General features: G+C 39.1%; 1 protein-coding gene across 3 annotated transcripts in view; it reads left to right on the plus strand.

Annotated features, from left to right (window-relative positions):
• PARP8 (poly(ADP-ribose) polymerase family member 8) overlaps positions 1-9,587 on the plus strand; it is a 124,700-nt gene that overhangs the window by 108,636 nt on the left and 6,477 nt on the right. For all 3 annotated transcript variants that reach the window (XM_027634887.1, XM_027634888.1, XM_027634886.1), the window contains 6 exons: positions 1,356-1,481; positions 3,186-3,251; positions 4,547-4,614; positions 4,967-5,015; positions 5,790-5,902; positions 6,068-6,140. In XM_027634887.1, the coding sequence (XP_027490688.1) occupies positions 1,356-1,481; positions 3,186-3,251; positions 4,547-4,614; positions 4,967-5,015; positions 5,790-5,902; positions 6,068-6,140 (495 nt within the window). The remainder of the gene's footprint in view (positions 1-1,355; positions 1,482-3,185; positions 3,252-4,546; positions 4,615-4,966; positions 5,016-5,789; positions 5,903-6,067; positions 6,141-9,587) is intronic.

The following is a 9,587-nucleotide window of genomic DNA, read 5'->3' on the forward strand; positions in this document are numbered from 1 at the left end:
AATGCTAATGCATATGCCCTGTTTTGAAACGTTCATCACATTTACAGGTATTATAAAATGGAAAGTAACCAGAGCAGCATTGAGGAGGGGATCATTATTTCAATAACTTCATTTTTAAATATATGTGAGATATTTAGTGACTGGAGCTAACAGTATTTAAACTGATGGAGAAAATTGTCCATTTGTGCTGAAGAAGGAGAGGAGAATGTCAACTGTATGACTCACCATAGAAAAGTCCCTTTTCCCTTTCATCAGTATTCTTATTCATTGTGCTTCTCTGAAGGATCGTCATTTTTTTTCCCTCCAAATGATCAGATACAATGGCAGATATATAAAAACTTCTAGAACAACTTGAGTTGTGAGATGAGATCTGATGTGCGTAGAGTTGTGGGAGGAACCAGGATGCCTACTAAGTACAGCTTGTCTCAGCTTTTTCTTTCTTTCCTGGAAAAGTCTGTTTTCATATACAAATGTTTTCAGAAGGCACAGAAAAAATGGGGAAATGAGCTGATTTGCAGCTACTTTTTAATGTAGAAACTGTGGATTTCATTATGAGCTGAATTTATGTTTTACAGGTGCCAGAAAGCTGCATTCTCTCATATTTGTTTTTGCTGTATTCTTTTTAACCTCTGAATTATATATTTTGAAACAATTACATGGGAATCTGTTGCTAAGTTGTACATGTACGTATGTGTACACGTGTGACTACATTAGGCGATGTCTGTGTACACATTTACGTGCATGATCCTGCAGGATAATCTTGCAAATCATGGATATTCAAAGCTGTGTTGTAATTTTGTACAACAGGATGGAAGGAAGAAGATCCCCCAGTGTGAACTTTGCAAATGACTGTTAAATCATTGCACTGTTCTGGCCTTACCAGAAGCAATGTTTACAAGTGTTTCTATGAACACAGTCTTCAGGAGAACAGCAGGAAGCCGTACAAATTTCACAGACCATTCTTTGTTCTTGATCAACATTTTCACTGGCATGTACTATACAGAGATACACAGATCGAGCACAACTTCATTTCCTTAGAGAATGAATTTAATACAGGAATTAGTGTATGTGCATAAGAAAAAGCAGCAATTAAAGCAATGTGTTTGACATTATAATACATTTAGGACCAGGTAGTGATCCTACTTATGCACCTGGAATAATATGCCAGGGCTGACCCCAAACCTTGTTGAGGTTAATGGAAAAAGTTGAGTCTTAAACTATGTCCTGTGGATAACATGGTTTGGGCAATATAGGTAACAATGAAATATGGTATAACTATAATGTGTAAAAAAAGTAAGCTGGAAAATACAATATAAAAGTACATATGTTGAATAAATGTCCTTCCTTATCCTTAGGTGGTTGATCTCCTGGTATCCATGTGTCGGTCTGCATTAGAGTCACCTAGGAAAGTTGTCATTTTTGAGCCATATCCTTCTGTAGTTGATCCTAATGACCCTCAGATGCTAGCCTTTAACCCCAGGGTAAGTAGTTATCTGTAATTATGTGATGGCTTGATTTTAGTCCTGCATGAGATTTCAAAGCAGACTTCTTATGGAGTCTCCTTGTTTTCAAAACTTTGTAGCTTTTTTTTAATTGTCTCTGACGAGGTATTTGAGTATAAACTTGTCCTGGTTCCAGGCAGGACAGGGTTAATTTTTACAGCAGCCATGTGGGGCCATGGCTAGGACTCAGAAGTTATCCTGTCACATCATTGCCAGGGGTAGGGGGAAGAGAGTCTCTTCCAGGAAGGAGTCCCTTGGCAGAGGGAGCAATCAGCTATTGCTGTTTCTGTGTGAATTGTTCACCTCTTTCTTGTAGCTTGTGTCTTCAGTAAGGTTGCTGTTACTGTCTGTTTTCTTGTCTCCTTGCTGTTTCTAGCACATTGCTCTCATCTCAACCCATGATCTTTACCTTTTGTGCCTTCGATTCTCCTCTCTAGGCCCCGGTAGTGGGAAGGGTGAGAGGGAGGAGTGAGTGGCAGAGTAAGCAAGAGGTGCTTGATTTCAGTGTGAGCATTAAATTGGAGAATACCATTCCTAAACCACAAGAAAACTGGAAGTTGTGTTCCAAGTTATGTTAAAGACAAAGAACTCTTTCAGGGGGCAAATTCTAGATGCAAAATTGTTTATTCTAAGTGGCTTTCTCTCAATGTACACGTTGGACACAAAGAGAAAGATGACCTTTGAGAGGTGAAGGCCATGTAAAATGAGGGATTTATCAGATATTGACATAATAGTCAGGTTTTGCACAAGGTAAATTTTGAAATAAAGAATTGTACTTGCACTACCTGCTGCTTGGACTCCAAATGCTGCCTCTCACTCCATGTCCCTTAAGCCATCTCCCCAAAGGCATAAATGAGAATTTACCATGTCCTGCATTGGAATGCATTTCACTTTTTCTGAACAAAGGCCAGTTCTTTTTCAGGGTGTGTTCTGTAATATGTGGGAATAAAGACTTGTCAGGAGATGCTTGGAAGGGGGCTGAGGAGGAGACAGCTGTATGGTGGCTGGGCAAAGCAGGTGTTTGAAGTAGATGAGGATTTATGAGAGAAGGTCACACTGAGAGAGGAGTGGACAGAATCCCTGGGCTGCCAGTGCCTCCATCTCCTCCCATCTTATTGTCAGCTTGGGCGAGGTGAAAGACCATGGGCAGAAATTGGCAAGACTTGATGGCAAATGGTGAAGCTCCTGGAGGTGACATGTCATGTGGAGTGGATGAAGCATGAACTGTTAAGCTTGCTCAGAACAGACAGAGCCTTCTGGTAGTGGTTCCCATCAGTAGGTAGGTGAGGATCAGGGTGAGGCAGAGGGACAACTGAAGGCCTTATGATGCTTTTTAGAGCTGCTAGCAAAATAAACACGTGTTCATCCACATTTTATTTAAAATCGATCTGGAGTCACTGCATAATTTATCTTAAGAACATGTTATACAACCGTCAGAACCTGTGTTTAGTTACAAATATTTGTTTAAAAAGTGAGCTTTTTTATGAGTGTGTTGGAGATTCCAGTGAAATTCAAAGAAAAACCATCATAACAATATTTTTCCAGGTTAGAAATGTTTGAAGCTATTGGTTTGCTCAACGTTCATCCTAGCTTTGGTTTTATACACACTCAAAGAATTCAGGTTTTTATAGAGCCAAAGACTAATATTCTTTGAATTTATTTGCATATTTTATGCTACATCAGAAGAAGAATTATGACCGAGTCATGAAAGCATTGGACAGTATCACTTCCATTAGAGAAATGACACAGGTGAGTTTAAAAATATTTATCTGACTTAATCATTATTTCTAGAACTTCAAAAATGTTTATATTGGCTGCCTCTGGTGGGCCAAAAAAATCAATGGTATCATCTCTTTCATATAGAGCTGTAATAATATTAAAATGTGTGTTCAAACTAACTTAGAGTATCCATAATGGCAGTCAAGTAAAAGTGGTGGAGTAGAACTCGGATCTTTTGAAGTTTAAATTAGAGATAATAACAGGAAAATGGAACATTGTAATGAGATAATCACCAACTGCTGCATTTCTGGAAATATTAAAGCCAGAGTTCTTTACTGCCAAAGCAAAAGAAATTGATTTTGTGACAGTGTTCTGAATGATACCTTTATTTCTATTACAGCAAAACACTTGATCAGCTAAGTATAGTTGTATACTTGGAAGGTTGGGTCTCTTGGGATTTCTGCCATTTATTTCAATAGCATATCTGATAGTTGTATTTCTGTTTATTGTTACGCTCCTTTGCCAAACAACCCAGATGATTATAGCTGGTTGTTGAAATCTCTTCTATATATCTTGCTTTTCTGACTGCTATATAAATGTATCCTCACAGCAGTTTTTAGATCTTACTCTATATGTATTCACAAAATACTTTGGGATTCTGGATAAAAAAATATAGAGAGATGAATAAAATAAGTAGAAAATTAAAATGTGTATATTTTTGTTAATTTTTATAACATCTTGCAAAAAATTTAAAAATCAGATATTTCTATTACTTCATATGTCTTTTAACAATAAAACATAATCACCCTTTTGTGCTTTTTTAATGTTAAAATAATTCTTGGACTGATGAGTTTTAAAAGGATGCTTTGGACTGTAATTGAAATCAAGAAAGGTTTTCAAAGGAATTATATGACATGGCATTTTACCAGTTTATACTTTAAAAGAGTTAAAAAACCCAAAGTGGATTATTTTTGGGGTATTTTGAGAGACTTAATTTTGTGAAATTCCAGTCCAATTTCTTAATACAAGAGCTGAACAAAAATAGATGTCTTCTGCTGTTCTCCCTGAGATCACCAATGTTTGCTATAATGTAGTCATTTTGATGCTAATTAAATGCTTATTATTTTACTCCAGGGAAAATAATTGCTATATTCATTCTTGTTGTTGTCAAAACACATTTATAACTCTAGTATGCTGTATATGAGTAAAATTGTGATTTAAACCTAATAATGAGTCCCATGTATTCATTTTAATTGATTAAATCATGGGCACTGTAATGTCCAAAATTCATCCTAGAAATAAAGAACTTATTTACTCTTTTCTAGGCACCTTACTTGGAAATAAAGAAGCAGATGGATAAACAAGACCCACTTGCACATCCTCTTCTACAATGGTATAAAGTTGATTCACATGAGATAAAAATGATTGCAGTATCAACTGTAATGAATAATTTACACCGCTGTAATGAATAAATTACACTGTTCAATTACACTTGAACAGTGTAATTTGGTATAAGGTCACCCTAAGAATTAACATCAGTATTTGCACCTGCAGTTGTTCTGGACTGTTTCTGGACCTCATCTGGGTCCTCTGATCTCACTTTCTAGTTGAGGTTTGGTCTACTTCCATCTGATAGGTTTAAAGGCCTGCAGCTGGATGCATTATGGTGGCCATTCATAACACATTTTTAAGAAAAAAAGGTTTGTTTTGGTTACCATGTCTAATTGAACTGTTTCTTATTTTAGGGTTATTTCTAGTAACAGATCACATATTGTGAAGCTACCAGTGAATAGGGTAAGTGTCTGTGGGTTCTCTATTATTTTCTTATTTGTCATGGCTTTTATTAGCATTTTAGGTGAGAGTCTCTTAGCAAAACATAGGTGTGTGCTTCAAACTGGTTAACTACATTAACAGACAGGGCAGTGAAAGAGACAGTTTCAGGTCATGATTTTTGGAATATCTGAAATAGGTCAAGGGAATAATGCTCGTAAAAAGCCTATTTGAGGTAAGTAGCTCAAATACAAGTGCCTACCTTGTAGTCATCTGACATTAAGTGGGAAGAACATCACTATTTGTTTTGTTGCCATATAGAATATTAGATACAGAATTGTACAGAAAACAGTGCACAGAAACACGATATACCAGGAAATTCGTATATAAGTAAACCTTTAAAAAAGTATGGCACTTGAATTTTAGAGAGATGTGTGCCTCCGATCCTCTGATTAAGGGCGCAGTAATCTGCAGCCTTCTAAACAACCTTAATTCAAAGCCTGCTCTGATCAGAATACCATAATGAAATTGTTCAGTTTAATTACTGGAGCCAAAAATGACTGAAATGTGTTTCAAAAATTTCCTCATGTTTCATAAACTGAAAGATATTTTTACTGTTTGATTTCAGCTGAAACTGAATTGTTTCTGCTAAGGAGACCAATTTCATCTTAGTTCATGTAGTTATTTAGATGCAGTTACGTATTGTGTGAAACAGCATGATATCTTAAGGTCTATTATCAGGGAAATACAGTACTTTCATTGTTAACTTTTCTTCATATGCGCACTCCTATTTTACAGCAACTAAAGTTTATGCACACTCCCCACCAGTTCCTACTTCTCAGCAGTCCACCAGCCAAAGAATCCAATTTCCGAGCTGCTAAAAATCTCTATGGAAGTACCTTTGCATTTCAGTGAGTACACATATTCATATTAATCAAAAGTTATCAAAATTCCATGCTATTTTTTTGTTCTGGTATTTGAGGTTTGCAGCTGTGAATCTACTGTTTAAAGGATTTCTGATTTCATTTTGCATTTTACCCTTTGAGCTTTAACACTTTCTTTTTCGTTTTATTCAGTGGTTCACACATTGAAAATTGGCATTCCATCCTGAGGAACGGCTTAGTTGTTGCTTCCAATACGAGGCTGCAGGTAAATAGTAGACAAAATAGACTTAAGTTGACTTGTGCTTGATTATGCGCTACTAGCTTTGGCAGCTTTTCAAGGGGTTTAGTTATAGTAGTCGTATAGGTGGAAAAAGAGATGATTTCAAATACCCTCTTGTTTCCTGGAAAAAATACTTTTCTGATAAAATTAAGATAAAATAATGTCTCTGCTAAAATGTCTAGAAAATCCCTCTGCTGGAATCAGTGTTTCAGTCTTACATTGCAGAGCAGCACCTCCCGGAGGCTTCACTCGGTACTGCTTAAAACCAGTGACAAAATTTAGAGCTGCTTAAACTATCTCCATGTTATAGGATCCAGGAACATGCTAGATTTACAGGAACTGTGCTGACAGCACCTTCTCTGCTCTTCTGGTTTCTTTGGGAATGGAAGCATGGAGGTCAGAAGGGATCAGTTGCAAACCAGTTCTCAGACTGAATCATCAGGAGACCACTGTTACAGAGCAAAGAAGGCACTACAAGAGGGACTGGGGAGCTCTAATGGAGAGTATTTTAGCATTGTGGTTTTGAGAGCTCTTCTCCAGTGCTGAGTCCATGTACCTTGGAGGAGAATCCCAGGGTGCTGACTAAGGATTGGGGTACAGAAGACACTGAAAAAAAGGAAATGGCTGTTCGTCATAGTGGTTTGGTTGTTTTTATTAGTATCTTTGGAAGATAATTCCCCAAGAAAGTAGGATTGACACACTAAAATTCACCAAAGTAAACCCCTTTGTTTATACTTTTGTTGTTATTGTTGCTCAGGGTTGAGATACTGGGAGTAGTAAAACCCTGTTTTATGTAAGTCATCATTTCTATCTCTCTCACACACCTAAGGCACATCCTGAGATGAGTTCATCCTGTCTACCATGGTACCAACCAGTCAGGAAAACTATCTACTCACCAAGGATTCTGTACAACATTATGAGATCTGGAGGAGTGAAAACACATGTACATACTCCTATGAGAGCTCTGCCACATTGCGGAGACTGTGTAAATATCATTTGGTCAGAGGAAAGAAATAAGGGTGAGCATGACTGAAACCCCATGGTCATCTAGGTAGGACATCTACCTAGGTAGGAGATACAGGATTCTCAAAAATGAGAAACTGCTTGGTGTGTTTTCATAAAAGGCATTTCCATATAAAGCAGTCAGATCCTGGTGAAGTGAAACCCATACTTTCCCCTTTCCAGACAAGAAAATGACTGCAGGGTTAATAAAAAAGTCCTCACTTTTGTTGCTTAGCCAGAGCTTCATGACGTGGAACAGTAATGCTAATGCAGAATAGTTTTCCCTTTCCTCTGTTCTTTTCAGACATCTGATAGCTTTATGGCTAAAGCACAGTCCTGCACTGATGGGAGATATGCATGCCTGAATTGGCCCAGGCAAAAGCTTGATTGAAGCCATTCCACCAGTACTCATGCTGAACTAGTGACTAAATTTCTCTGTAGCATATGGCTAGTATCATCACTGTCTCTTAATTTCTTACCTTGAAGAAAACAGAAGCAGCTGTTGCTGCTGTTGATTCACAGAGGCTGGCCTAGGCTGTGCTTCCTGACAAGGTTTTGACGTGAGACACATGCCGAGGTGTATTTGGCAATGCACAGAAGCACCCTCTGTAGGCATCCTCCATAGTAATGTTAGATTTAAAAACAGGAAACACAATTTTAACACAATATAGAAATCTGATGTATAATTATGGTTGTGCATCTGGCCATAGTATACTATATATAGAATTATAATTTTATACTCAGGACATGTTTTTTTAAATATTTCTTTGAACACCATTAATTATCTGGCAATAAATTAGTGCAGTGGGGCAGATGTTTATCTACACTAGGACAGGGACAGAGACAAGGCAGCGGTGTTTAATGCTTTTCTTGCCTCTGTCTTCAACACGGATGATGAACAAAGTTCCCTTGAACTGGAGGACCATGACTGTGAGAATTATCAACTCCCAGTTGATCCTGAAATTGTGTGGGATTTGCTGCTTCAGCTGGGTCCCTACAAACTATGGGGCCTGACAGGATTCATTCCAGAATCCTCAAATTGCTGCTGATACCATCATAAAACCTCTCTAGGTGGTTTTTGAGCGGTTTTGGGAATCCAGAGAGGTCCCAGCTGACTGGAAGCTGGTGAACGTTGTCCTGATTTTCAAGAAAGGCAAGAAGGAGGACTCTGGAAACTACAGGCTTGTCAGTCTCACTTCAGTGCCTGGTAAAGTTATGGAGAAGATTATTCTGGGAGGTATTGAAAAACACCTGGAGGACAGTGCAGTCACTGGTCACAGACAGCACAGCTCCATGAGAGGACAGTCTTGCTTATCGAACCTGATTTCCTTTTATGACAAGGTAGCCCACACAGTTGATCAAGGGAAGCCAGCTGATATAATCTTTTTGCATTTCAGTAAAAGTTTTTGATACTGTCTCTCCCAGGATCCTTCTGGACAAAATGTCCAGCACACAGCTGGATAAACACATCATGTGATGGGTGAGCAATGGGCTCACAGGGAGTGTGAATGGGGTGACATCAGATTGGCGACCTGTCACCATCTTAGGCCCTGTGCTCTTCAACATCTTCATAAATTACTTGGACACAGGACTCGAAGGGACACTAAGCAAGTTTGCAGATGATACAAAACTGAGAGGAGCTGTTGACTCCCTCAAAGGCAGGGAGGCCCTGCAGAGAGACCTCAGCTAATTAGAGCACTGGACAATCACCAACCATATGAAGTTCAACAAGGGAAAGTGCCAGATTCTGCACCTAGGACAGGGCAACCCTGGATATTTGTACAGACTGGGCAATGAGATGCTGGAAAGCAGTACCAGGAAAGGGACCTGGGAGTCCGGGTGCCCTGGCAGCCAGGAGGGCCAACTGTGTCCTGAGGGCCATCGGGCACAGCATCGTCAGCATGTCAGAGGGAGTGATTGTCCTACTCTGCTCCGCACCAGTGCCGCCTCACCTTGAATATTGTGGCAGTTTTGGTCACTGCAATATAGGAAAGATATTAAGCTACTAGAGAGTGTCCAAAGGAGGGCAACAAAGATGGTGAAGGGCCTTGAGTGGAAGCCGTATGAAGAGCGGCTGAGGTCACTTGGTTTGTTCAGCTGGAGAAGAGGAGACTGAGGGGAGACCTCATTGCAGTCTACAACTTCCTCCTGAAGTTATGTCAGGGGAGGTTTAGGTTGGATATTAGAAAAAGGTTCTTCACCCAGAGGGTGGTTGGGTGCTGGAACAGGCTTCTAGGAAAATGGTCACAGCACCAGGCCTGACAGAGTTCAAGAAACATTTGGATGATACTCTTGGGCACATGGTGTGACTGTTGGGAATGGTCCTGTGCAGGGCCAGAAGTTGGACTCGATGATCCTTGTGAGTCCCTTCCAACTCAGCATATTCTGTGACCTGTTCCTCTGATTATTATTTTGTCCAGGTAACCAAAT

This window comes from Corapipo altera, unplaced genomic scaffold (assembly GCF_003945725.1).
Source record: "Corapipo altera isolate COAL_440 unplaced genomic scaffold, ASM394572v1 61411, whole genome shotgun sequence".
NCBI lineage: Eukaryota > Metazoa > Chordata > Aves > Passeriformes > Pipridae > Corapipo > Corapipo altera.